Here is a 27863-nt window from a genome sequence, read left to right as displayed (position 1 = left end):
AGGAGTGCCTCTGGAGGGGCCCCGGGATGGGGTGGTCGGGCACAGGGGCGGGAGGAGGTGGACGGGACGAAGACGACAGAAAGCAGCCGGTCCCATCAGATAGCCGGATGGACAGAGTCCGGGACAGTGCGGGTAGAACGGGGGAATCATAATGGTCAAGAGGGGTGAACTTGTTCTCCAGGTGAAGGTGGAAAAGAGAAGCCTGTGGTGGATGCTTTGTTTTCCCAGTGCGGGCGCCGATCTGGGACCATTGCTCCTGTTGAGATGGAGTGGAGCTAGCCCGAGGCTTGAGATTACCCCTGGGTCCTGCCGCGTGCTCCGTAGAGGAGGCATCGGGGGAGATGAGTGGATGAACAGCCGGAGGAGAGGTGGAGGCGGCAGTGGTGTTACGAGCAGAGATGTCGGGATCAGATGCATCAATGGATTCAGGATGGGGTTCTTTGAAAACGATGGTGTCAATGAATCTCTCAGCTTCCTGGATCTGATACAGGGTGGAGATTCTTTGCTCAAGCTCCTGGATCTTTCCAGCAAGGTAGGCACAGTTGGCACAGCCGGATGAAGAAAAAGGTGGGGCCATGGACGCTAGGGCTCCAGTGAGTTGTCAAACACCAACTGGTAATGACGCACTCTGTCTTCGACTTGGCTTGCAGAGCTGTCAGAGGATCCACAGATGATGTTCAGATGAATAAACTTCCACAAAGTTGACTGGTACTGAGAGTAGCTGATTTTGTCAATAAATGTAACAATTTATAAAACGTGAATAATTAATAATTAAAACGAAACGGGCCTGTAACTATTGTCTGAAAGGATTCCGGAACATTTTACAGTCACTTTTGTTTTCAGGGGAGGACTTTAATGGTCGCAATCGGAGCTTCTCGCGTTGTAAACAAGTGTTTCACCAGTCAAATCACTTCTTTCCTTTTGGTGATAAAAGTCAGACTTCTATTTAAAGTGATATTTATAATCAATTGACAACGCTGTCGGTGTTGTCGACGCCTTCGGTCGCTCCGTATGCGCTCGGTTGCTTTATTTTGCGGATCTCCCGCAGACCGAAGCCCGTTCCTTCCGAAACTCCGCACTTACTCTACTTGTACGCAATATTTCCATAAAGGATCCGAACCAGTCGAACAGGACAAGCATCCAGTGCGGGACCAAATTCCAGTTTAGATCATGTTGAGTTTGCCCATAAATCCACTCCAGCAGCGTCCACTCCGTGAATGAGTTTAATACCCGGACGTTTTTCTTCAACTTCAATGTGTGCGTGTAAGAAGCTTGGTTGTCTTTCTTTGGGAGAGATAATAGATTACTGTCCGTAGGCGTCAAAATGTTTAATTAAACAATTTATTAAAACGTGAAGTGAATACAATTGTGATATTCTACACTTTCTACACGTTAAATGCCTAGTTTGTCACAGTTGACCAAAGCAAAACAATGAAGACGGGAAAAGTAGAAGGCTCGCTTCATAAAGGTGATTTCAAAAGGTCAGTAAATGATCTTACTGAACAATCTAATAAAGTATAACTGCTAAAACTCATACAATGTCAATCACATACTTGGTGCATTATGGGATTTTCCTCCTCGGGCCGCTTTTAAGCGGCAGAAAGTCCAGTTTTGACCTGTAAATTGTGTAGCAAAACTCCACCAAGGCACGCAAACATTTGTGTCCACCCACGTGCACCACCTTCACCAGGTAGAAACACCGGCCACGTTTGTGGCTTCTGTCACTTCTGCGTCCCCAGATTTTACAGTTTGCTCTCGGCTTGCATCGGCCTTCCCATTTTCGGCAGGTGGATCCTCCGTCTCGCTGTCCGAGTCAATGGAAATCGTCTCGATGTGCATGCTGCGATTGACCTCACAGTTGGTTCTCCTGGTTCCTCTCTTCCGGGCTGTGTTGGGAGCACCGGATCTTCCAGTGGACGGCCCATCGAGTCTGCTGTTCTCAAACACCAAGTCGTGTTTAAGCTCCTTTAGAGCGTTCATGTCAAAGCCGAGCAACACGGACGCCTTCGTGGCTTGACAATGCCCTTCGCACATTTTTTGCTTGGCTGCAAAATGGTTACAAACGTCTGATTTCCAGAGCCACAGGCTGGCGGACAGTTTCTCCTCTTCCCCGGTTGAGATGTACGGTCGCCGGTGAAAGTAGGCAGTCAGGAAGTTCTTCCTGGCCTCATAGGTCTTGTGCTCGAAGCTTCTGGGATCCAAGGCGAGGTCATCGAAGTCAAACTTGTTTTCAAAATCCGACGAGATCTTTGAATCTTTACTCAGTCTCATCCTCTTGGCGGCGGACACGTCGGCCTGCGTGGGCGGCTGCCTCTTGAGGAAGCCGGCACCGGATGAGTTGAGGGTCAGGGCGGGTTTGAAGCCTTGGCTTCCCTGGTTCCGCCCAACAGCCCTGCACTGCACGAGGTGTAGCGTGATGGTGGAGGCCACCATATTACTGGTGTACACCCCCAAGCAATGGATGCACTTGTAGGTCATCTTCTTCTCAACGGGGTGCATCGTCTGGAGCACCTGGTGCCGCTCCCTCAGGTGCATGGCCAGAGCTTCCGAGATGGGACCTTTGAGGATTGTGAAACACAAGGGACACAAAGTCTTCCCGACTTCACTCTTTTGAGTCCGCACGGGTAGACTGGCCACCCGCGGTTCGCTCTTCTTCTCCAACAGCGACGTGTTCCGAGCACTTACGGACTGATCTTGGCCATTGATGGACTCCTTCATGTTGAACGTGAGAACAACCAGCTGTATGTTATTGGACTTTTCTTTGATGGTGAGGTCGAAGGTCAAAGGCGAGGCGCGCGGCGGCCCCGCGTAATCGCTGGGATGGCTCTGGGTCACATGCTCCATCAGCTTCTCCACGCTGTGGAAGACCACGTGGCACTGTGGGCAGGTGAGGCCGTGGATCAGCATGTGATTTAGCAGTGTGTCGCTGGGGAGATATCGGTTGCACAGCAAACACTTGCTGGTGAAGTTGTGGATCTTCATGATGTACTTGGCCAACGCCCAGACTTTTTTGGCCTTGTGCGCGCTCTCGAAGTGCGCACTGTAGAGGTTTTCGGGGAAGAGTTCGTTGCAGACGGTGCATATCTTCCACTTCTGCGTCTGCGCGGTGTTCACGCCTGTAGAATTGTTGTCAGCCGCGGTGCCGTAGCCAGAACCTTTCACGTGCACCTGGATCGCTCCTATGGAAGACTGGTTCTTAACAGGAGGGGTCAGAGGCTTTAAATAGCCGATTACTGGTTGTGCTATGGCTTCAGGTCTTTGTGCACCCCGGTTAATCGTAATGGGTGCTTTGTGGGAGGCGTTGGGAACATACTGGCTCCTGGAGACGAGAATGTTGGCGTGACCAATCATCGTGCTTACCTGAGCACCGATGCGCTCGTGGTACTCAATGACGTGCTGCACGAGCGCTTCGTAGTTTCGAGTAGAAAACTGGCAGCGTTTACACAGAATGTTGTTGCCGCTGGCAGAACCGGCGCCGTTTTTGACCGACGATTCCGAAATAATACTGAGATACGGCGAAACGATGTGTTTGAAATGTTCCCTGTAGATGTGCTTTCGAACGACATTGTAGAGCGCGTCCCGGAAGGTGCATTTTTTGCAGAAGTACATTGCCTTTTCCACCCCGTCTGCCATTCTGGATCGATCGAGACACATTTTGTCCTTCTTCCCCACGAGGGATCCCTGTGGATTTCCAGTGTTCTGTCTTGTTGTGGGCATGTGGAATATTTTAACATGTGTCTCCAAAGTTCTCTTGTTTGCGGTGAAGGTGCAGTAGGGACAGTTGAGAAGGATTTTACTCTCGAAAAACTGTCTGTGCACATTGCGGAAGTGATTCTTGTAGCCTGAGTAGTATTTGGAGGAAAAGGAGCACTCTGTGCAGCAAAATGGCTTTGATCGATATTCCTGGAAAACACCAGAATAATGAGATCAAACCAAAATGAATCAAACCATTTCCAGCTTCATAAATCAAAGATTTTCAAATTTGTCATGAAAAGGTACAGTGTTTATAGAAAACCTATTGTGTCACAATACAGTACAGCCTCTGGGAAGCATTTTGGTAAATAAATGCTAAAGCAACTAATTCCTATAAAAATGATTTACAAATAGAGGATTACCTGTAATTTGGAGTACGAAGGGTCCCAGGCACAGATGTCCAGACAAAGTGTGCCTTTCACAAATTGCTCATCGGGGCAAAACTCTTTTAACTCCTGCGGAGATAATGGCACAGATTACAACACTTGTTAATTTATACAATTTTTCTCATGACTATTTCCCTCGTCTGCCATCATCGGTGCCGCCGAGACCTGAAGAACAGCCACTGACTTTAACTTCCATGGTTCCACACACAAATCCCAACCTAGAAGCCCCGGAACCACATCAGATTGTGCGAGAGATTAGCTTCTATCCAGATGCAACTAGATACACTCACCTCGGCGGCTTCTTTGCAATAGTCCAGTCCAATGTCCTCAAGTGCTCTTTTCACTTTTTTCCTTGCTCTTCTAATTCTGGAGAGGTTATTTACCGGGAGCTGGTACATCTGTCAAATAGAAAACTGCCGTCAGCCTGCAGAAAGATTCGTTAATAAACAGCTAAAATCACCGGAGAAGCCAGGCATCTTGGATGCCACACTGTGATCAGGATAATCCCGTTTCAAACGCCTCGACGTGGGACAAAGATTGTTGTGATTTCAGCGAAATCGCTGATTCAGCAGCCGGGCAGAAACTTTGCTTTCATTAGCGGCCGACTCGAAACGGACGATTAAGACTCAGCCTGGGAGCAAATCCGTGACCTTTTCTGTTCCACGGTCGGTTGCGAGGATGAGATTGAGACTGTGGTGTCAATATTAGCAACGCAGCACCCCGCTGCAACCTCACTCACATAGGAAAATGCTAACGCTCAATAGCTTGTTAGCGGTTCTGCCCCCCCCCCTCCCCACCCCACAGTGTTTACTCACCTTATGTTATGTTTTTTTGGGGGGAAATAGTACTATAGTGTTTGCTTCACGACAGAATATCCTAAAAGGTTAATGGATTTGGTCGGTGCGTGCGGACTGATGATGCTCGTTCTTCTCGAAGCCGGTGCTGATGCTTCACAGCTAACTAGCTGGTTAGCTGGCACATCTGCTCCGATGCGGGTGCTAACTCGCCGGCCGTGAGGGCAAGCATCAACACGGACTGGTGCACATGGCATCAAACCGGGATAATCCACAAATGCTCGGACCAGCCGGTGCCCCCTGAACAATGCGTACTACTTTCCGTGCTGATGAGGCTAACGTGGTAGCCGCCGATGCTTCTGCCCACTGAGACAACTCTCAATCCAAAATGGCGGCGGCGAAACAACGGAAGTTGTAGCAGCGCGGAGCTGTGCAACGATGGGAGAGCCAAAGTTTGCTCTAATTCTGCTCTAATTCATGTAAAACCCCACTTTTATCACTATGTGTGGGTCATATATCAAAGGTCTATATTTGTTCTTCAAATATAAATACCATAACCCACCATACTAGAGTATTACTGAGATAATATCTTTAATCGGCACCAAAATAATCCATTACAAACGAGACTGAGGCCTAAATCTTGTTGTTTTTATTGTAGCAATTGTCATTCCAGTGGTTCCAAAACTTCCAGCACAACGGTGCGCGTTCCTGTCATCACCATTCTGGACACAGTTCTGTAATTCAGGTGCAGGACACACTCCCCGTTGACTTGGCACACAAAGTGCCGCACCTTAAAACAGTTATGTGGAGTTAATTATTATTGTTTTCTTTTGTCTTTCATTAACTCGCTTCAGCCTGAGCCCACCTTCACCCCAGCGGCTGCTGCGGGGCTTCCGGGGTCAACAGCCTGCACATAACAAGGGGCCTGGCCCCTGACCACAAAGCCCCAGCCCAGCACATCTCCTATGACCTGTTGGAGGGTGAGAATTAAAAATGTGAATCCATGTTCTCAGTTATTTCATATGTTAGACCACATGTTAATTCCCACAAGCCTACCGTCAATACTTTCTTGATAAAAGGTGCACCAGGTGCTAGTAACTCTTCACATGTGAAAGTTCTTGAGAGAACTGTAAATGTAAGATTCAAAAATTGTTCCATTTTCAGATAAGAATGAAGAAAAAAATCTGTTTTGAAGTGATTTTAATTACACACTCGCCTGATTTAGGATTGCATCTCCCTGTTGAAACTGTTGGCTGGCCAAGAGGCGGAAAACCAGCGGGGTGAAGCTGAAGGGAGCGAGAACCACCGGTAACCTGTTTAAGATCTTTGCTGGGCCCCACTGCAGGTGAATTAGAAACGAATCAACGTCAAGCCTTGTGGAATTCAAAGGAGGTTTTTTTTTTAACTGAATCATTTTAATTCAATTAATTTGTTTTTAAATTCACCAGACTGGAAAACAGCGTTTTCTTCCTGAGGTTGGTTTTTACGCAGAAGGAACGGACTGTCGAGATGGCTGTCCTCGGCCCCGGACGCCGACACGCCTCCGTCCAAGTCTGGCTCGGCCTTATTCAGCAGCTCCGACAGGCGGCGGCGGCGGCGAAAGTTGATGCAGAAATGGTAAAGTAGGCCGCTGTCGAAGAACTCGTGCTTCTTTTCCACTTGTAAACAGAAGAGTCAGTCTGGGTTTGACCACACGGATTTATTTATTCAAATCAAGGGTGGCTGATTAGACCTCAGTAGTGCCTCGTTAAATGATTGGTGACCCCTTTTTTTGTTCCATCCTCTGAGGATTGCGACAGCCTAAATGTACAAGGTATTCTGGGATGGAGACTACAATCACTATATGTGTGGCTATAGCGGGCAGGGTGGGGAGAAGCACTGGTTTTAGTGTGACAGAGGAGCTAAATTGATTGGTTAATGGGCTCTTACCATGTTGGATGATGCCTTGATCGAGTAAAGCGCGGCACAGCTCCACTCCCTGACGTCGGCTTTCTACTTCTCCATTCTGGAGCAGCCAGTCGATCAGCTTGCAGCCAGGTATTGAGCGCCTGTACGCGACGCCGTGCTCCTCTCTCAGCTGCAGGATGGAGTTCTTGTCCCCTACGAGGCTGAAGCCAGAGGAGAGAGGGGGGGGGTGCAGATTAACCGCCTGTTGTTCCACTGCGGGGTCAGTCCGGCAACCTGTCCAACGGAAGCTCTTACTGCTCGTACAGTCGTTGTCCTCTCATGAAAATCTTCACCTCGGTGTTGAAGGGAAACGTGCCGTCATCCTTGCGGAAGCGGTACAGCAGTTTGGCATCCTTGAAGACATGCCTTTGGTCACAAACTAGAAACGGCAGATAAGCACGGTGATGAAAAGGAGAGCGACGCCCTTCCCGACCTTTGTGCTTTTCCCGGCCTACCGTGGTGAATGATGTCATGGTCCATGAGGTGCTGCAGCAGGCAGACGGCGGTCGCTCGATCTGGAGCTTCTTTATGGCTCACAATCCAGTCTGTGAGCTCCTGAGCCACGAAGCAGTTGGGATACGTGCGCAGGTGGTAGCGCCTGTCCTTGATCAGCTTTCCGTCGTGGAGCCTCAACCTTGAAATTTAGCTGAAGTTAACGATCATCTCTGAGCTCCGAATCACTCCCACGCTTCTCCGCTCATACCTGAGTTGTTCTCCGGCGATCATCACTTCGGCTTTGTGCTGTCGGGTTATGGTTTTTCTCCTGATGCTACTTGTGCGCTCCATGTTTGTTGTGCGTGCACCTGACAGTAAGTGGAGGCAGCGCTAAAGTTCTGGGCCTGTTTGTGTACACAACAGCCGCCGAAACACACGGAACCCCCGGTGCGATGTGGGAAAGATGTTGTGTATACAGAGGGGGAGCAGGAAGAATCTGCATGGAGCCACATGCTAACACAATTTGTTGGTATTTTTTTGGCTTGGGGTGGGGGGGGGGGAGGTTGCAACACAAATCCCACAAAATCTGACCTAGGGTGTGAAGCAGCTTTGCTTCCAGACTTTTAATTAACATAAATCCTGTTGGCTTTAATGGAATTAGCAGATAGAGAGAGCAGCGTTCCCTGTTCCAGCCGTGAGGTCTGGTGAAGTATGAAGAGCTTTACAACCTTTGTTTAGGCTTTGATTAATAATATTGATTGTACTGGAATGACTAGATAAATTCCTTGAAGGGGACGTGGCCGTTCTCGCATGTGGTAAAATCTCATCTGAAGTGCACATATGCTGTGAGCGTGCCTGCATTAACATAACTCATGCACGCTGTGACCCTGCGCCACTGGCGTAGGTCCCAACACGTGTCCCCAAGGCATCTTCTCTCAGTCACAATGTCTCCTCTTTTCCTTTATTCCCAGCAACTTGGAGCGACTGAAACAACACCCCAGCATTCTGGGACATCGTTTTCTATTGGTTTTGGCCTCAATACTCTATCTTGTCAGCGAAGCTTTAACTATCTCTGGAGCAAACACTGTGTGCGAGGGTCACATGCAGTGCAGGAATATGGCTTAACCCCTTGGTAACTTGGACAGATGTCCATAAATCACACAGCACATCCAGGAAATGTTTCATCCTGTGTTCTGAGTTGTGGGGCAATAATAATATCCCGGTAGAACTAATGTACATTACAGTGATTGTGCTGATGCACTTCTCCTCTCCCTGGGTTCAAAAAATTGCTCCGTCATTAAGAGCCTTGTTTCGTGCTTGAGAGTGAGTTTAAATTTGAGGCAAATTGGTTCTGGAGTCTAGCTGTGGCTTCTGGCCAAGGTAAAACCATCTCCTGGTGACCTGTTAAAGCAACTGATGCCTTTATTTTTTCCAGGGCTGGATTATTGTAACTCATAAGCATGATTAGACCAGCGTTCTTTGTGAGCGTTCTGCGGCTAGTGCGGACTGCTGCTGCTTGTCTTCTGACAGGAACAACAGCATAAATAACCTCAGTTCTGACTCCCTGTCCCGTTAAATATTGATTTTGAACATCCTGCTGCTTGTTTTTAAAAATTTGAATGACGCGTCTCCTGTGTATTTCGCTGAACACTCACATGTTCACAAAACTAATGAATGTGCCAAATGGTGGCTAAAAAAACATCAGGTTAGCAGGCATTTACATTTGTTGCCCCTAAACTGTGGGACGATTTTACCGCAGCATGTTCTGGAGGTATTCTATGCCTCTCCTCTCCTCTCCTCTCCTCTCCTCTCCTCTCCTCTCCTCTCCTCTCCTCTCCTCTCCTCTCCTCTCCTCTCCTCTCCTCTCCTCTCCTCTACCTGTCCTCCCCCCTTCTCCTCCCTCTCTACCCAGCCCTCCATCAGCAGGAGGCTCCCCCTACACGAGCCTGGTCCTGCTCAAGGTTTCTTCCTGTTAAAGGGGAGTTTTTCCTTGCCACTGTTGCTTGTTTGGGGTCAGGCCCTGGGATTCTGGAAAGCGCCTAGAATCTTTTTTTAAAGCTTTAGTCGGATCTGTTTTTATCAACATCATTGCTGAGATTGCAATTTTTAAAAAAAAAACAAAAACGTATCATTGTATTTAAAAAATAAAATGTATGTAAAACACCATCATCAGTCAAGGTTGTTTATAAGTTGCTTGACTTTGACCTATGAAACCAGTTCTCCAGACGATGGAGCCAAATTAGTGTGAAAGTTTAAATGCTCTTTTACCTCTCAGTGACTTTTTACTCTAAAAACTATACACTCTGTTCATCTGTCAAGCTTCTGATGGGTTCTGGTGTTCACGATTGCACGAGGTTCTGGAAGTGTTCCTGAATTATCAGGGTGAGAAGGAGAAATGTGGGTTGTAGTGTTCAAATCTTGAAGGTTGTAGTTCACAACAATGACCACAAGGTGTCAGTGTTTTCCCAAGAACTAGCAAGCACACCGTTGAAAGCGTGATCCTCAGCAACCTTGGGCCATCTACATTTCGGCAGAAATACAAGACAAAAAAGCATAAATAAATCAGGTTCTGTCTTGTTTGTATTGATCTTAAAGTATTGCGACTAGACAATAATAATGACTCGGGGTGTAAATCTCACTCGCATATTAACCCAGTATTTCGAGGCAGTCATGTGGCACAAAAGGCATAAATCTAAAGAGAACAGGCAATCACATCCTGCTTATGTACTTATGTAATGTGCCATATACAACTTAATGGGTTTTGGTCAAGTGATCTTCACAACCCAGTCGTACATGCTGGACATGCGCGCAGCATTTGTGCATGGGATCCTCTTCGGCGTGTTTTCATTGGTCGCGAGCGTGGAGGTGTAGTCTAAATGCGTGACATCATGCTATTACAGCTTTATGAAGAAGGTGCGAGACCCCTGACAGTCAAAGGTACTGTAACTGCTCGTCCTGTCCTCTACATCCGCTGCCGGAGCCGAGCAGGCTGTGCGCGGTACAAGTGGCTTTTACGCACGCACGCATTTTTTTTTTTCCTTTTTCCTGAGCTGAATTCAAAGTTTTGAACGAGTAGTTTCGTCGTGGCTGCATGCAGTAGCCGTGGAGATTTGGAAGGAGCCGCAGACTCGGGACTGCAGAAAACTATGGATTTCGTCAGTGATTTTGACTTGATGAAGTTCGGCGTCAAGAAGGAAACGATGCAGGGCATAGAACGCTCCTTCATCGGGCCGTGCAGCCAGCTTCAGAGACCAGATTCTGTACCTTCCACCCCAGGCAGCACGCCCTGCAACTCAGTTCCGTCCTCGCCAAACCTCAATCTTAACGAGCAGAGAAACAACCCCGGGGGCGACCACTTCTGGATACCAAACAACGGGGGCTACCCTCAGCAAATGTATCCTCAAGTTTTCGGTCTGACACCCGAGGACGCAATGGAGGCCCTAATTGGGGCCACGGCGCAGCAGGGACACCCATCGGCGCCCCAGAGCCACAATCCGCCGCCTTTCCAAGCAGAATACGACGGCTACGGCCGCTTGAACGAGCCGGTCCAGATGTACCCAGGACTCCCATCCCACGCCGACATGCAAGGCATCCCGGACGGCCACTGCCAAGACCCTTACCTCAAAGACGACACGGGCTGCGAGTCACCTGAGTCGCCGGAGGCCCAGCAGATCCTCGGGGCCCACCATCACCTCCAGGGGCCGCACAGCCGCCACGACAGGAGATCGGGAGTTGAATCCCACTTCTCCGACGAGCAGCTGGTGTCCATGTCCGTGCGGGAGCTGAACCGGCTCCTCAGAGGCCTCAGCAAAGACGAGGTGATGCGGCTGAAGCAGAAGCGCCGGACCCTGAAGAACCGGGGTTACGCACAGTCCTGCCGCTACAAGCGCGTCCAGCAGAAACACATTCTGGAGCACGAAAAGAGCAGCCTGGTGTCACAGGTCGAGCAGCTGAAACTGGAACTCAACAGACTCATCCGTGAGAGGGACGCGTACAAAATGAAATGTGAGAAACTCTCCGGCGCGAACTGTTATCACGAAACCGGGTCCACCAGTGACAATCCTTCCTCCCCCGAATATTCCATGTGAGTTCGCTCATTTCTCGGAGAACTGGTTTATATTTCAGAAGGCATTATGTTGACAACTGGCCTTACAAGCAATCCTGCGAAGTCACCAAGCTGTATGTGCATTATTACTGGACATATCATTCAGATAATTGTAATAGATCCTAGTAGACAAGAAGTTACTAATAGAAAACTGTAATGAGGCATGCATGCAGGACATGTATGAGATTTTTTTTTCTACAAACTCTGTATTTTGACTGAAGGAATATACTTGAAATCATAGAATATCACACTTTTCCTATCTGATTTTAACCCCGCTGCTTCAGTTACTGTTTAGTCTTCTGATGATTTGTGCTTTGCTTTTAGTTTTTTTTGTAGCCCAAATGATATTTTGTACTAATACTTCATGAAAACCGGACAAACATCCCGAGACGAATGATCGAGGAGGACGTTTCTGTCGTTTTACGAAGCGGATTCTGCTGGGCAGATGTCTTTATTTGCCTTTCTTTTTTTATGATAATATATAAATATGCAAATTGCTTTTCATCAGCCATGTTTTTGATTTGTTATGGATCAATAAACCTACTGCAACTTTTTAAAACTGGCCTTTGAGGGGATTGTGTGAATGACTGGACTCACGTGTGCCGAGGCGTGACATATTTCATTTAATAATCGAGTCTCATAAAAGTATAAATGCGTTAGAAAATAAGAGCAGGACTGTAACACACAGAAGCTGATTATTTTTCTGCGCCGCTGACGCTACGGCGCCAAACAAAATTCCACCGTAGCGTTCCCCTAGAACACCATATGCTGTAAAACATAAGGATACCTTAGTCGTATAACTTTATTGGTGTATCATATCTAATTTGACCGCTGGCCAGAGGAAGGAGAGGAGCAACGGCGCCGTGTGTTTGTTTGAATGAAAGGACGAGCAGCCTTCCCCTTTTCCCTGACCTTTGGCCTTCGTGGAGTGTTGCTTCCTGTGGGATCTCGGCATGTGAAAGCACAGGGGTCTGCCTGGCAGGGGCTGCGGGGCGCAGATAAAACGGAGTGGAAATCAGACTTCCCATCTGCTCTCTTCCTCGGACAGACGGATCACCTCTGCGTTTATTAACAGAGGAAGAGGGAAACAACAACCGCCCGACGCCGCTGAGGCTCTTCCCAATGAGTTTGCCCGTTACGGCCGGAATCAGGCGAAATTCCTCCGCACGTATCGTTCAGAATAATATTTGGATGACCATAGGTCACCGCGATAAGTGCTGATAATCCGCCGCGTTGTAAAACCGAGCTTATAGCCTCTTCAGATCCTGAAGGAAGTTTTTTTTTCCCCCCCTCATGTTTTTGCTTCAGCTCTTTCTCACCATTCACCCGCGCAGAGAGTTCACCCGGGCAGGTGTTTCTGTCGACGGCCCCACTCTTCAGACTTGAGACCGGCTCCCTTTTTTCACGTGTGCTCCCCCCCCCTCCTCAGTTTTGACCTCAGCCCACCACTGAAAAAGGAAAGCAGCAGTAAAATCACAGCACAGGTGCAAAGGCACTTTCTCTCTGAGATCAGGCTCTGACCCAGAAGGTCGGGTTAATGAGCATCGGGTACGACACGGAAAATAAATAACACCCCTCCTTATTCAGGCAGTCTTTCCTCCTGTCTGTGGTGAGGTTTTTATCCATGTTAAATATGTGTATTAGTAAAAAAAAAAAAACCCCAATAAACCCTCATTAATATTGTCGAATGCTGCGGTTTTGGGATGGCCCGTAATGACATCGTATGATGTGACGCACTGAGGCCGTTGCAGTGCCCCTCCCCCCGTCGGGAGTCATATGGCTGACCGTACTTGCGTGCGTCGCGCGTGGACATCAAACAACAGTGGAATAATACAGTAGAAGTGTTGGGCAAGGAAAGTGGTTTGTGGTGCTGTGTGACAGCGCACTGGGTGCCATTGTAGAAACGATTAGCCAGCTCTTTTTCCTAGCACGTGATAGGCTGGGGAGCCTGATGTGAGAGCACCCCCCCTCCCCTCCTCCTCCCCACCACCAACACCCCGAGCCCACAGCGCCTGAGGCTGGCTACTGAGTCAGCAGGAGGAAAAGGTGTCTGCGTGGCTGTGGCATCAGAACAAGAGCTAAAGCATAATGGCTGGAGGAGGATCAAGAGCGGCTTTCAGAGAGTTTTTAATAAACAGATGGACTCGCAGATTAATTGCGCGGAAAATAAAAGTCATGCAGAAACGCGGTTTGAACAGGAAGCGTCCTCGGCTTCGACATTTATTTAAAAACCCCCCTCTGTGTGGCTGATAAACAGTGCGAGGCTGGGGAGTTAGCCCTAGCCTGGTTTTGCACGGCAACGGGCATCTTTGTGAGAATATTCAGACCCGTGTGTGTCAGAACCTGTTAAATGTGATGCCAACCTGAGTGTTGCGGTTTGCCAAGGCCTGACTGCATCTCAGACAGAGGAATGCTGGGAGATACTCGCCATTGTGTGGGGAAAGGCAGAGGAATGCGGGCTGCCAGTTAGGGACACTGTCACCAGTGAACACAGCCAGGGGCCCCACTATCACACACTCGCCTCCTCCGTTTGTGATATCGTACCCAGTTCTGCCTGACGGGGCCCGTTTTTCTCAAGTTTACCTCCTGACAGTGTCGCGTTGACGCTCTCCCGACGGCCCCGCCAGCGCCTAATCAGTTGTGTAAATATTCTTTTGTTTCACACGAACCCCAGGGGTCAGTCTCTCTATTCTGCATTCACTGCGACGTTTGCGGCTAATCTTCTGTGACTAAATGTCAAGCGGCCAGACATTTGACCCCCAATAGCAAGCAGTTTCCAGCCTCAGCCAGTTCTACCGCTGCTGTTTTGCAAGAGAGGAGGCTCCTACTCATCTTTTAAGCGCGTCTTCACGTGAAGCCCAGTGCAGAGATTGGGATGGAGGACAGGATGGAGGAGAGGCTTCCTCTTTCACTTCCTTTATGAGGGTCCAGTCAAGTGACTCTTTGTGAGAGTGTCGCAGGAAAGCGCAGCTTCGATGGCTGCGGTTTCCGGTCAGGATGCCCAGTTGTTTCTGCGTATGGTTGTGACATTCTGAATCATGCAACGATCACACACACAGACACACACACACACGCACGCACGCACGCACGCACACACACACACACAGACATGCGTATGCAAATACAGACTTTCATATGTGTGTGATTTCATGTCACAGAGAGAAAACATTTTTAACATTTGCTACCCCATTTTTAACATTTGCTGCCACATTTTAACGAAGTTCATCTCTTTTATGAGTGATTAGCTGGGGCTTGAAGAGCTGTTGCCACACGTTGAAAAGATTCCCCGCAATTACGATTGTACTGTGGCTAATGACTAAAGTTATCACATGATGAGCACTGTTGGCCACAGCAGATTGGATTAATGTGTAGCCTTAGAGCGACAATAAAGCTGCTATCTTATTGGTCACAATAAAGACTGGCTTCCTGAACCTTGCGCTTATCGTGTACACCAACTCCTGGGGATCTGATAGGAAGTCCCTCTGATAAAGTGCTTGTCACGTTTTAAGTGGACATCACTGACAGAAGTGTGACTGTGTTCTGTCACATTACAAACCCTGGACTCTGGTCGCCGAGCAAAGGCCAATCTGTATGTAATGATTATACAGGCTCCTCACAGCGTGACAGAAACATTATAAAACCGCCTGTTAACAGGCTTGGAAAATAGAGGTGTTTTACTGGCGTGTGCAGGGGGGGTACATGAACTGTGCAGCCCATTTGACTAATCATTTAATATGCATTCCACACACTTCCTCGGCGCGCTCTGCAGTTTTAGGCGGCGGCGTTTGCACAGGATGACTAAGAGGGACGGTCTTTAAAGAGAAGAGCAGAAAAAAAGAAGCCATCTCTTTCCCTTTCATTCCCTGCTAGGATTTCCTGCTCTGTTTTATGGGGGTCATGCAGCTGGCAGGCGCCCTCCTGTTTCTGTCCGTAATGATGACAGGCGTCCATTAGTGCCCAGTAGAAACACGAGCCACAGAGGTTAACTCAGGCTCCTCACCTCCTTCCATGACAGCTTCTTCCCTTTCCCCGGAACACGTATGCAGCCTACATCTATCTATAGGACTGATAAATGTGGAGCTCAGTTGCTGTTGGAAAAGCTGGTCTGATGTAAACAAGTAAATAAACTCTACCTGGAAAGCAGACCGAGACCCGTGTGAGCGCTGATATAAGCGACCGGCGTCCAGGAAACTGGCTCATAAAACTGTTTAATTAAATGTGAAGTAATATTAAATGTCAATACAAATATTTTCATGCCAATATTTGCGCATAAATGTCAAAAGCAGTATTTTTACCTTATTAAAATGGTCAGAAGGTCAGAATTCTGAGGAATTGTCCGATTTCTTTTCCCTCCAAGTGGAGATTTTATTTAAATCAGGACTTTTGGTTTTTTTTTGCAACTATTTTACAGTGGGACCCTTCTAAATTTTAAAACAGATGTGGATTTTTCACAAAGCTCTGACAGTAAAATCAGGAAAAACAAATAATTTAAGTGTATTTTGAACCCAAAAGGAGACTAAAAGACAGCAGATCATCTTCTGGAACTGTTTTAGGCTAACCCTAACCCTTTCTTTCCATTACTGAGAAAACACTTGTTGTCAGATGAAACCTTTTTTTTTTTGGTGCGTGTGTACACTTCACACCCCTCTTCATAAGTTTCTGTGGGTGTCAATGAAGAGGGAATACGGCCGCGGTGTCATACGTTCTTAAAGTTTAACGGGCCTCTTTAGAATTGGGTGTGTTTCTCTTTCGCTAATGTGCCATCTTAACGTCACCTCTGTGTCATAATGCTTCTCACAGTGTTTCTCAGAAGCGCTGGACATCAGCCTGTCGGGGCCTGCGGCCATTTTGGTGCTCAGGGGCACACACACCCGACTCCGGCCGTCGTGGCCCTGCTGAGGAACGATGGCGAGCTTTCTGTGGTTGGACTGTGAGGGCGAGACAGCGTGTCATTGGTCCAGACAGCTTTATACTACAGTAAACCCATGTACTTGTTTTCTCTCTGTGGCTAAGATACAGGAAGTGCTTTTTTCTGTTTTTCTGGGATCTAACGGTTTACAGAACGAAACCTCAACTTAAAAAAGAACAAATATCAAAATGAAAGGTTACCAGTAAACGTGAGATTATTAGGTGGGGGGGGTGGAGTTCAGAATGGTTTTACCCGATGTGCTATTTTGAAAGTTCCCAGCAATCACACACGAGAACATTGCTGGTTTCGGGAGCCTTGTTCACCCTCCACTCATACATTTTCACTGTAAAACACGTAACCATTGTTGCATTTAAACTCAGCCGCGTTTAAATGTCTAATTCTACACGCCGCGACCCCCTGTTGCAGGCTGACAACCCACAGTTTGGACTTTATATCCCATCAGTGGTGATATCTCCGTTGCTCTTCAGTCTTCTGGAACGTCAAAAAAGTTCCATTTTTGCCGTTCTCCATTTCTGGTCTTCCTCTTTGGCATTTACGCCAAATTAAGCTAGAAACTGCAACTTCCTGTTTGCTGCTTCCCGGCTGGACCAGTGGTCAAGGCGGACGGTCATTTACATGTTTTATAAAATTATTCGTGCAAAGTTTTATCACACATGAAAATTGTGTTAATATGTTTTCACTGGGGGGCTTTTAGGAGTTTAAGCTCTAACCTCAGAATCGGATCTAATTAAAGCAGCTTTTTTATGTTGATTTATATCTGATAATTATCTGGATCTAATTATACTGAATTTCTCTCAACCTTTGATCCCACTGGTGTAAAAATAAAATGGATGAAACAAATAGGAGCAGCGGCGGCGGCGGGGTGTCAGAGAAGTGAAAGTAAATTGTCTAAAGTTTCGCACTGCCCACACGTGGCCGAGCCGTGGCCTGCAGCACCGACGGGTCCGGCCCGAGCCGCGCGACGCGTAGGTGGCCTGTGAGTTGTGGCAAACTCTGACCCCGGGCCTCCAGATCAGCTGTCCAGACGCGTTGGGCCGTCCGATCGGGGTCGGCCTCCACCGTCCTGCACCCGCAAATTTCGCTGTCCTCGGCAGCAAAACCGGGACCGCGGACGGAGGAAACGCGTGTCAGACTTCAGGCGCATCATTCAAAGCCCGGAAAACATGGGCGCGTTTTTCTGAACAGCGTTTGGTTTGATATGTCAGCTTCAAGTCTCCTTTGTACGGGCGGGGTCAAAAGGCCACCATAAGTCTGGGTAGTGACAGCAGCAGCGGCGAGCGGGGCTATATTTAAATCCCGAGGAGAGGAACTGCCAGGACTCGTGGACATCTGCTCATCCTCTTTCCACACAGAAAAAGTGAAATTCAACTGCCAGCATCATTGTGATCTTTTATTTAAAGACACCCATGTTGCAATCTGTGGCTAAAATTAGGAATCGCTTAACTGTAACCCCTGAAATAAATCACACATTTTGTGGTTTTATAAAGACGTTTGCACAACATTCCCCCTTTTCCTCATAATTAGGCCCCGTATCAGCGCCTGGGTAGGATAGATTTTATTGATCATGTGACAGTGAGCCCTGTCTTTAGAGGATTTTTGGACTTGTCCTTCAGCTGCTTTGTTGTCTGATAGATCTGGAGGCTGTTGATCGGCCGGTGGCAGCCGAGGTGTTTGGTAGAAGCCGCCGTTTGTTGATTGGTGTGAGGAGTGGAAAGCAGGAGGACTGGGCTTTCCCACAGACACCGCAGGAGGAGACTTTGAAATAGGAGCAGCTTCTCTGAGGCTTTATCACCCTGCTAAATCTGTCAGAAGCTGCGGTTCCTCCATAGGAACCTGTTACTCATCGTATGTGCTGGCAAAACAGGTCTTTGAAGGACTTATCCTTTAATCCCGATTTGCAGTTTCATCCGTACCGAAGCTTCGGTGTCCCACTCTCACTCCTGTGTGTGATAGCGAAAGTGTGCTGTGAGTGTATCGTGTTGTTCTTTTGCATGCGCGTCCGTCCCTATCTGTGCATCTCTCCACGGCCTGTCTGCGTCAGCAAAGACGACCGCATGAGAAATGATGGCGAGCGCGGTCCTCAGTCCCGGGGATAGGGGTTGTTTGTCCACCTCTTTTATTTTCATCTGTTTCCATCATTTCTGCAAAGTTGGCGGCGTGACGAGTCTTCCCACAACGGTGACGCATCCCTCCGCAGGTCTTATCGGAGAATCTGTCATTCCGGACACTCCCCCTTTGTTTTAGGATTAGGGGATGCAGGGAAACAAACTAAATTAGGAGGATTCTAACGAGGACCAAACACAGACTTCTTCCTGTGTGAGGGATCAGATCATGGGTCCAATAACTTCGGAACATCAAGTCGTCTAACTCGGAGTCCAAACTAAGCTTTTATGCCCGTGTAACTTCCTTTCAAGACAAATTTCACTCATTTTTACTTTCGGAAGATTCCTACTGGTGTTATTAATGTACTGACGGCATCAAAGAGGTGATGCCTTGCTCCACAGCAAGCCGCCATTACAAAGAGAGGTTGACCTTGCCTTTGGCCTCTTGGCTGTCTGACAAAGCAATCCCTACGCTCCGGAGCGGTACGGCCGTCCTTTAAATGAAAGTAGCTGAGAGGCGAAGGGCAAAGAGGCCTATGGAATATCAATGTGTGATGCTCTCAATTAAGATTAAAGCTCTGAATGGAATCCTATGGAGCCGCTTCTCCAAGAAATGCGTGACATTTTACCCTTGCTGACTCCGGATTTCAAAAAGTGTCCCGCGTCACCAGTATCACCGCCGCCGCAGCCGCTAACCAGCGGCCGCTCCCCCAGTTAGCCCCCCTCGCTGGCTGAATTCATTCCGTGGGTATTGACTTAGACTACAGTCGCACTTCTAAGAAATAAATGATCATCTTACTGCCGGCGGATGATAAGAATACTAAAATATGAGAAAGCGTTTGGGTCAGCAGAATGACAAACCGGGGAGGGGGATAAGAGGCCGGCCCCATAAAGCCTTTGAGACAAATTCCTCGCAAGACGGAGGATAAAGTGAGAATAGAGAGGGGAGGAGAGGTTAAGGAGAAAAGAAAATATGCATCTGTGACATCTCCTCTTTGAAAAATTTGTGTTGTTAATTTAATTCGTCTCCTCCGTGAGTCCCCGGGAACGTGCCTCTGAAACAGCCGCGGAAAAAAAGATGCTTTCGCAATAGTTTTTTAGGTTTTAACTCTTCGTCTAATTAATGGCCGAGCTGCGCCGCGGTGGCGGTTGTGTCGCGTTCAGCAGATGCTGATTCTGGTCAAACCAACTTGCTATGCAGCACGTTTGCGGCTGATTTACAGGACCCGGCGTCAGCTGCATCTGGGCGCGTAGATGAGCCCCAGATTATGGCGCCGTCAACGGCGCACCTGCAGCCTCACGTCTGAGCTGAGACGTTCGCGCTAACCTTACTGTACACACTGTCCAGAACGTGTTGCTGACGTTCCAGTAGGATCTGGTACATCGCCGCTGTTGCTGGAACCGAGATCAAAATGGAGCCTGTCGTGTAAACTCCACCCTTGATAAACACAATTCCACATCACGCTCCAACTCTGCAGTTAACTGAATCAATGCAATTCCACTTGTGCTGATCTTGCAGACCGAGCCCCATCTCCCCTCCCACCCTGCAGCCCCCGCCTCACACACACACACACACACGCACACACACATCCTCGCGCCCGTGCGGGTCTACCCATCGTAGCACATTAGCAGCAGAAGCCATCACACAATCAAGACAAGGCAGCGCATGAGCCGTCAGGCCAATTTGTTTCCCTCTCGGAGCTACATCACATTAGCCGGGTGGCTATACCCTTGAGCTAAATCCAAGTTCACACAGAGGGAGCGGGCTGCCGGACAGGAGGGCAGCAGTGTCAGCACTTTTCAGATGGCTCCTGACGTGCATCCAGCAGACTGACAAGAGTGGGGGAAAAAAAATAAAAACCACGCCTGAGAGTTTGAAATATGGCCCTTTGGATGTTTCTGTTTTTGTTTGTGCACCGTCAGAGAACAAAATGGAGAAAGAAAGTTGCTCTGACTTTAGCCTGAGGCTGAATGAAGGCACATAAATCACGTGTGGTTCGTTATCAACCGTGTGTTTGAGAGACATAATCATTATATACGTGAATACGCAGCCGGAGGGAAACGTTTGAGATCGACCGATGCGATTTTCTCGGACGTTTGTTTGCCATCTGATCGTGGATCCGAGCAGGTCTGCTACAATTTGAGCCCCAAAACTCTGTAATGAAGATAATGGTGGGACGACTGCGTGAAATCTCCAATCCATAATGTGGAACTCGCTCTTGTATAAACCAGTAAAACCAGTCGTCCCGAATCAGAAGACGAATGTGACTCAGCGATATAAGTCAGTAGTTCAATTATCTCATGTCTCTCTTGCTTAATTAAACATATAATTGACCATCTAATGACTAATGATGGCCATCCCATTACCCATGAATCCACTGGATCTGGCATAACCAGCACTTGACCCCATCCTGGATTAACTGGCCTCCGGTACAGGGTCAGAGTGTATCCACCGTTCACCAGCGTGAGACCACCTTCCCGACGGGGCTGCCAAGATCGGTCCAGGGGGAAAAATGCAATCACTGCCAGATTATCATACTGCCTCCCTCTGACTTTTAGGACTGAATCCATGAATATATATGAATCCATCTTGATTCTTCATCTACACCCCCCCCCCCCCCCCCCCCCCCCCACTTACTTTTGTTTCCTGTTAAAAAAAAAACACCACAAGACTCGGCGCGCCGTCGGGTTGTGTGTTTATCCTCAATCCTGCTGCTGCCCGAATCGTCTGAATAATTCATCCTAATGAGAGTTTTCCATTTTTTATCACATGTGCACAAAAGGAGTCAAGGTTCCGAAGGCTCCGTGTGGTCAGTGTTTAGCGTGTGTGGTTATTTGAACTTGCCTGCAGACAGAAACGGGAGCATGGCCCAGATATATTTGACTGGTTTTACTCTGTTTTCCTGTAAATCTTGCTGAGGAGGTTAAGACGCCTCAGCTGCCAGCGTGTGTGTGTCATATCACTGTTGGCTAACACACACATACAGAAGGAGATAGAGAGCTCCCATCTTCCCTGAATGTATCATCAACCTTTGAACTTCACTGCTACTCCCCTTAATAGCTCAATCTGACAAATCATTTAAAAGCCCACTGGAACAGACAGATGGGTAATGGATTGCCTGGCCAATCAATGCAGGGATCAATGTAAGACAAGCATCAATAAATGGATAGAGAGCTGCTGAAACAGACACCAGAGTTAATGTGCAACATTGTGGGACATCATTGCTTTCAGCTCGCGGTGGAGAGGGCTAATTCCAGCGGCCTGATAAGGCGTCTTTTTGAATAATGGAGACAACAAACCGACAGCGATAAACTGAACTTCATGGCTCAGCTGCCATGGTTTGGCTGTGGGGGTCCGCACATTTGGAAGCATTTGTTTACTTTTTCTGTCTTTTTTGCAGCAGGAAAGCTTTTTTTTTTTTTTTACAATAATCATGTGAGACTCATGCTGGGGTAAACTGGACTGCAGATAAACTATCAGAGGAACAGTCAGACAGAAAGTGAACAAGAATAATCTGTTTTTTGGTTAAAACACAAAGTCCTTGGAGTCTTTTTTTTAAAAGCCACTGCTGAGCTAATCTAGCGGGACACATGGTGCTGTGGGGGAGCTGTTCAACTCTTGTGGTGAGCCCAGGTGGCGTTGTGACCGGAGCCTGACTCACTGCTGCAGCACTGGACGTTTCAGACTTGTGGTTGCCACAAAGCGTCCCACTCACTGATAGCGGCAGCCGAAATTGACAGAACCAGCAAGAAAAGGCCCGCAGGTCCTGGCAGAGTCCAGCCTGGGGCACGAGGAGAACGTACAGCTGTTTCTCGCAGGCCGGTTCCATAAATCTCTGGAGAATGAGCGTTGGGTGCTAAGGAGCAGCTGTACCGGTCTAAAAATACCGCCGAGGTTTCTGCCGGACAGCACGCCGAGGCCCAACGTGCAGTGTAGCAGACAGCTGATCCACAACGCCGTCCACCTGCGTTTGCTGAGCGTGGCCTGGCAACGGCGCCGGGGCGCAGGAAGTGACTGACAAACTGGGCGTCCGTGCGCGGCGCTGCGTCTGACTCACGCACCCAAACAACAGCCAGATCCTGACCGCATCATTCCGACACGCTTGATTTTTCCAGCAAGATGAACACTCGCTATCAGTTGGTGGTGGCCCGAGGCGGAACACCCCCCCCCCCCCGGTGCAGCGACAACCACCGGCCGGCCTGACGGAAAACAAAGGCGAGATGGTTCAGTAAACACCAAGTTATTATGACAGGCAGCCCACAAAGCACATTTAACCGCTGTTTTCTTTTACTTTGGCTTGTTTTGTTCCGATTTGAGGCGCTGACGGAAATTCCTGCATCCATACCTGCCTGTCCGGACTGATAATAACGCCTCTGTGTGTAGCTGTGTGCATGTGAGCCCGCACACCTGTTTGGGGTGCACTCAACACCGAGGTGGGCAGTATTTAAAGATGCCAAATTGCACCTCCGGGAGTCACAATCAGAGTAATGAAGGTCAAGTAATCAAGCTCTGTACTCATCAGCCGTGTTTCCAGTAATTAAAATGTTTATGTTCAGCGCCGGGAGAGCCATTTAGCTGGCGTCAGAAGACCGATTTGGTGTTCTTCATCACCAAAATCTGGTCTTAAAGACCGGCTACTCGACATAAAACGGGTTAGGGTAAGACAGTTAAGTTGTTCAGTAAGTACAGACATACAGTAATCAATGCTGTGATCAGCACTGCCCAACTGCATCATCCTGATGTGTGATTTGGGCCTCGGAGGGTGGATGAGCGGTGGAGAAGAATCCCTCCACTCTGTAATCTAATGTGCCCACAAAAAGGAACGATCATCTGAATTAGAATTCATCTACAGGCTGCGATGTTTCTGTTGCCCAACTGCATTTAGGCTCCATAGAATACTGAAGGTATAATGTTACACCTTCCATCGAATCTGCTGACCTCAGTGGTGGAGGACAGAGATGGAGTGCCGCTGCCGTTCCCCAGAGATCCCCGAGTGACCTGGGAAAGGTCGTCAGGCTGTATCTGTTTGTCTTATACAAATATTTACAGCTCCCTTAGTGTGAACAGTTTTCTCTGCAACTGTGATGCAGCAGTGTTTTGGGTTGGTTTTTTTTTTAGGAAAAACCTTTAAGATAAAACAGGTTTACCAGGGGTTGATCTTATTTTAAAGACATGGCGCCCTCTGCTGGCCGGGTCTCGCTACTGTCACCATTGCTCAACACCAGCCAGTAAACTGGAAACAAAGCTTTAAAACACAGGTGGAATCAAAAATCGCTCTTTAAGCTCTACACACGTTTACCTTTGTACCTATTCTTTTCCTGATTACACCCAGGGGTTGTTTTGCAGCCATCAATTAAAATCAAATCCTCCTCTCATATTACCGCTGTTTACTTCCCTTCCTTTGTTTCCAGGCCATCTTACAGGATGAACACACAGGCTTTTGATGGCTTCTCCTGGTGGGAGGCTCTCACTGAGCAGACCACTGTTATTACATTATTGCAAAATAATAGTCTGAAATGAGGGCCATGTGTGGACGATATTAATAGATTTTTTTTTCTTTTCCCAACTGATGGTTGTTTCAATTTTGATCCATGGGAACAATTTCTGATTTTTTTGTGAGTCTCAAACCAAAAGGAAATATAAATTCCGGTTAGACCCTCCCCAAATTATTCAAATGATAAATTCATGTGTGGAAGAAATTAAAATGACAAAATGAAAAACAGGAAACATTTGCATATATTTTCAGTGTTTATTCTTACATTAAGCAGCATTAAAGTGGTTCATGTAAAATATTGTATTTGGATTAATCACATAGTGTCTTTTCTTTTACTATGAACTATTATTGTTCAGCTTTTGTATTTATAATAATATCATATTGTTTTCTTTTTAAAAATGGAAATGAGAGAAAATTCCACAAAAGAAAAACAGTCACCGAAAGCAAAACAGGCCTGTTCACATTAATAAATTAACTTTATTATACCGGCGACCAGTTGACCCAGTTTTGTGAGACTAGATTTTAATAAAACTCTTCAGTTTATTTGTACAGTAGTTACAGACTCCTTTGCTCTCATCAGCTCCAGTCAATAGATCATTTAGAACCACATCAGCAAATTGAGGTTTGGCCTTGGTTCTGCAGCTCGGCGCCATTTTGTGGAATCAGTCGATGGGTTTTTGGTGTACATCTTGCAAAATGCAACATTTTATCTGAAGCTAAAGAAGGTTTAACTGGTCTAAAAGTGCTACTTTAAACAGCAACTGCGTCCCGTCTGGCAGATGTTGCCACCCGTCCGACTCAACACGAGCGCATGTTTTTGTGTGGTGCTGCTTTTTGCCTTATTTTGTGTCCTGGAACTTGAGAACAAACACTTTCTAAACATATTCTTAGTAAAGGAGCCAAACAGACACACTGTGAGGCAGCTGCTCTCTGGAATGTTCTTTTGTGGCGGCCAAATGAGCAAAACAGCAAATCAACACGTTGTCACTCATTCCACTATGGATGTGGATGTTTCCCAGTCAGCAAATTAGTCTCATTAAACCTTCTTGATAAAAGTTCTCTGCACTGCATCTGTCTTTGGTTATTGTCTTCTTTTCTTTTGCGTAGTGTCATTTAAAAAGCCTTTTCAACTTCAGCCCAATTGAAACGTGACAAAAAAATAAAAGGAGAAGCAAAAGTCGGTGCAGCAGATCAGAGGATCTGGAAGTCGAGTTTCAAAGAAAAGGATCCCCGCGAACTGCTGCGCACATCTGGGTCTGGGAGCGGGGCCCGTGCGTCAGGGCAGCCTTCCTGGTTCCTGAATGTCGTCTTTGTGCGTCCTCGGCCTGCTGCAGCTCTTGTGGCTCTCGGCGGTGGCGTTGGCATCTGCCAGCTCGCGCCTCTCAGACAGGCTGGTCACCATGTGCTCCAGCTTAGCGCGGATGACGGCGTAGCGGCGCTGGCGCTCTCCGAAGGTGGCGTCTGGAGGCGCCTGGGTGATCCGTCCTGGCGAGGGGAGCTCGTTTTGGTCTGGCCGAGGGAGCTGGAAGTCAGTCTGGACGGCGGCGTCCGTCAGCGAGCGGCTGGCTTGCGTAGAGGCGTGGCCGAAGACCACCACGGGGGGCAGCTGAGCAGCGTTCCCAGCCAGGATCTCCTCCTGCATGTGCTCGGGCTCATCCACGGTGGACGATTGATCTGCCGGGTTCGCTTTCCGCTGCTCCGGAGTCGAAGGCTCACACAGAGGAGGCGCCGCTCCCGTCTGGCGCTTACGACAGGGCGTGCTGGTCAGACACGCCGCATCTGCAGGCTTCTGTCTGGCGACCTGCGGAGAGGAGGTGGCGGCGTGTTTGAGGAGGAGGGACGCGTGGAGGCCCGGGGGTCTGCGAGCGTTGATAGGGGAGGACTGGGCGTACAGGATGCGGAACTCCTCGTCAAATTTCTCCGTTATCTGACCGGAGAGCTCCACCAGGTTGCTGCTGTTGAGTTTTCCATCAGTCCAGTCGAACCTGGGAGGGAATTTAACAGCAGACGCGACTTCAGTGGAGGTACGTGAGCGGAACCGCGGCGCTGGCCTGTGCCGGTCCGTTACCTGTAAGAGCCTGTGGCAACTTTGATCCCATCAATCAGCATAAACCTCTCGTGCACCTTCCCGGTGACCTTCACACCTGATCTCATGTAGAAATTTGTCCCGGTTATTGTTCGCACCCTCATTTGCTGCAGAGAGAAGAGACGTGACAGACGTGACAGACCCGCCCAGCTGTAATCGAACCTGGCAAGGACATACTTTCATTTGATGCCGCTCCACGGTGTTATTGTGCACACGCGGCCACACCCAGCGGCACTGAACCAGCCACATACCTGAAGGTCATCCAAACAAACGCCAATATTTCTGCACATCTTGAGGAAAGCAGGGGCGCATGATTGGTCCAGCAGGACGTAGACGGGGACGTTGCGGATGGCGCACGCCTCCTGAAGATCCTTAAAGATATCCAGGTCTGTCAGGGAGTCTGTAACTATGGCAATCACCTGCAGTGGAAAAATACAGAAGTAATATAATAGAATTCCACCGAGAGCTGCAGCCTGCTCTCCCACATGTAGAACATCGCTGTTTTTATTACCAAACGCAAGGTCTTATTCAAACAGAGCTGAAGCACCGTCAGGCCCACTCCCAATAATGTGTGTAGATGAGCTTTCTATTGACTGAGGTCTGTTACCATGGCGATTGGCAGTAACGCTGGCTCAACAAACAAGTTACTTTTGTACAAGGCATGAGTAGATGCTCTATAGGGCTGTCCTCTATTTCTCTGGAGCTCATGACTTTCTCTTTTTCACAGGGACAGATGGAATTTCCCAGGCTGTCGTAACGGCCGCGTGTCAAGAATCCCACACGGATGTTTACGCACATCGTATTTATTGCCTCGGACTAGTTTAATCAACATGCAGCTTCATCGGGAGATGCCCACATGACCAGGATGAAAGTGTGTTTTTTTTAAATGCGCTAAAAACGACATGTTAAAAATACTCAACTGAGGCCGGTGCTGTTCCTGTGAACTGTGACACCACAGCGCCGTTACAGTCGCTGGCATTGTGCGATAAATCTGTTCCACATCACAAAAGGACAGAATCTAATAGTGGAACGCAGACAAGGCTGTCAGAACAGTGTCTGAAACATCAGATTGCAGTTGTAAATCAGAGCCAAAGTGAGTGTTTAAAGCTCTAAAGAGGGAGAGAATGTAAACTTTCATGCTAGGGAGCGAGCTGATGCACATCTGGCAGGCAGGCCGCGCACGGGCCCGAGGTGCCGCTGCAGCTGCACGCTCCCTTCATGGAGGAACGTCTCCTTTCAAAACCAGAAGCCGGACTGACAGCTCGCATCCCAACGCTGTCATGAATATTCATGCTTTCTTTTTGGTCACCACTTTCTTTCTGATCAAGATTTCAAGCGATCCAACGTGTGACTTTCACAGATCAAGGAGATTCCCCTGGGACCATGCGGAGTCAACCACGCGCATATTTTAATGTCTGGGGTTTTGTCTTTTGACAACTTTAGATTTCTGATATGCAAAGACATTTTGAACAGACAATCTACCCAGGTACAGATCAAAACATGTGCAGTTGTATTAAGTGTAGCTTATTATTTCTGCTCATTATCCCGGGAAATTATTGGATCCTGCACTTATAATTTTAAAGACATATTGAGCTATAAAATGTTTAGGATTAGAGAATCATTATTTTTTGCAATGTTGTGATCAAAATAGGGTAAAAAAAGGAAAGAATATATATTAATACTTTTCACACAAGGCCCAGGACTTCTACAAACCTTTTATAAATCTTATGAAAACCACAATAACTGCTACCAAATTATGCTTCGACCTGCAGCTCTCATCCTCTTCCACTGTTATGCACATTTTAAATGATATAATTCTTCTCTAAAACC

At 47.9% G+C, this 27863-nt stretch overlaps 4 protein-coding genes and 1 long non-coding RNA gene across 7 annotated transcripts in view; 2 read left to right on the top strand and 3 right to left on the bottom strand.

The window, feature by feature from the left end:
* Positions 1-1325: 1325 nt before the first annotated feature.
* adnpa (activity-dependent neuroprotector homeobox a) lies at positions 1326-5314 on the bottom strand. The gene is made up of 4 exons (XM_011614326.2): positions 4955-5314; positions 4430-4537; positions 4116-4208; positions 1326-3903 (listed from the first exon to the last, which is right to left on the bottom strand). The coding sequence occupies exons 2-4, from the start codon at positions 4535-4537 to the stop codon at positions 1684-1686; spliced, it is 2421 nt and encodes an 806-aa protein (XP_011612628.1). The 5' UTR covers positions 4955-5314; the 3' UTR covers positions 1326-1683.
* On the top strand, positions 5279-26956 carry LOC115246850 (uncharacterized). 2 transcript variants are annotated; one of them, XR_003885946.1, is made up of 6 exons: positions 5279-5412; positions 5592-5678; positions 5788-5913; positions 6159-6278; positions 6382-6550; positions 26761-26956. It is a non-coding gene; the product is annotated as an uncharacterized lncRNA (long non-coding RNA). The 2 variants fall into 2 exon arrangements; XR_003885947.1 differs by having other exon boundaries at positions 5341-5456.
* Positions 5508-10153, bottom strand: LOC101079541 (DEP domain-containing mTOR-interacting protein). 2 transcript variants are annotated; one of them, XM_029826607.1, is made up of 10 exons: positions 9584-10153; positions 7584-7683; positions 7336-7514; positions 7136-7259; positions 6863-7041; positions 6379-6591; positions 6150-6272; positions 5990-6060; positions 5799-5903; positions 5508-5723 (listed from the first exon to the last, which is right to left on the bottom strand). In XM_029826607.1, the coding sequence occupies exons 2-10, from the start codon at positions 7664-7666 to the stop codon at positions 5598-5600; spliced, it is 1203 nt and encodes a 400-aa protein (XP_029682467.1). In that variant the 5' UTR covers positions 7667-7683; positions 9584-10153; the 3' UTR covers positions 5508-5597. The 2 variants fall into 2 exon arrangements, with proteins under 2 accessions (XP_029682467.1, XP_011612627.1); XM_011614325.2 differs by lacking the exon at positions 9584-10153 and having other exon boundaries at positions 7584-7857.
* Positions 10226-11979, top strand: mafbb (v-maf avian musculoaponeurotic fibrosarcoma oncogene homolog Bb). Its single transcript, XM_011614324.2, has one exon. The coding sequence runs from the start codon at positions 10462-10464 to the stop codon at positions 11401-11403; it is 942 nt and encodes a 313-aa protein (XP_011612626.1). The 5' UTR covers positions 10226-10461; the 3' UTR covers positions 11404-11979.
* fam83d (family with sequence similarity 83 member D) overlaps positions 24189-27863 on the bottom strand; it is a 4326-nt gene continuing 651 nt past the window's right edge. Inside the window, exons 2-4 of the mRNA XM_003973712.3 lie at positions 26285-26452; positions 26016-26140; positions 24189-25932 (exon numbers count right to left, since the gene is read on the bottom strand). Coding sequence (XP_003973761.2) covers positions 25224-25932; positions 26016-26140; positions 26285-26452 — 1002 coding nt within the window. The 3' untranslated portion in view covers positions 24189-25223. The remainder of the gene's footprint in view (positions 25933-26015; positions 26141-26284; positions 26453-27863) is intronic.

This window comes from Takifugu rubripes, chromosome 19, assembly GCF_901000725.2.
Source record: "Takifugu rubripes chromosome 19, fTakRub1.2, whole genome shotgun sequence".
Lineage (NCBI taxonomy): Eukaryota > Metazoa > Chordata > Actinopteri > Tetraodontiformes > Tetraodontidae > Takifugu > Takifugu rubripes.
Note: the sequence above shows the minus strand (reverse complement) of the source record. Positions and strands in the feature narration are given on the sequence as shown.

What these genes read in the sequence shown, in the direction of transcription:
- adnpa (XM_011614326.2), bottom strand. Translation starts at nt 4,537, where the DNA reads ATGTACCAGCTCCCGGTAAATAACCTCTCCAGAATTAGAAGAGCAAGG. An exon ending in ATTGCAAAGAAGCCGCCGAG is followed by an intron (nt 4,209 to 4,429) that starts GTGAGTGTATCT and finishes TTATCTCCGCAG; the next exon opens with GAGTTAAAAGAGTTTTGCCC. An exon ending in CTTCGTACTCCAAATTACAG is followed by an intron (nt 3,904 to 4,115) that starts GTAATCCTCTAT and finishes GGTGTTTTCCAG; the next exon opens with GAATATCGATCAAAGCCATT.
- LOC101079541 (XM_029826607.1), bottom strand. Translation starts at nt 7,666, where the DNA reads ATGGAGCGCACAAGTAGCATCAGGAGAAAAACCATAACCCGACAGCAC. An exon ending in ATCGCCGGAGAACAACTCAG is followed by an intron (nt 7,515 to 7,583) that starts GTATGAGCGGAG and finishes CTAAATTTCAAG; the next exon opens with GTTGAGGCTCCACGACGGAA. An exon ending in GAGATGCAATCCTAAATCAG is followed by an intron (nt 6,061 to 6,149) that starts GCGAGTGTGTAA and finishes TTACATTTACAG; the next exon opens with TTCTCTCAAGAACTTTCACA.
- mafbb (XM_011614324.2), top strand. Translation starts at nt 10,462, where the DNA reads ATGGATTTCGTCAGTGATTTTGACTTGATGAAGTTCGGCGTCAAGAAG.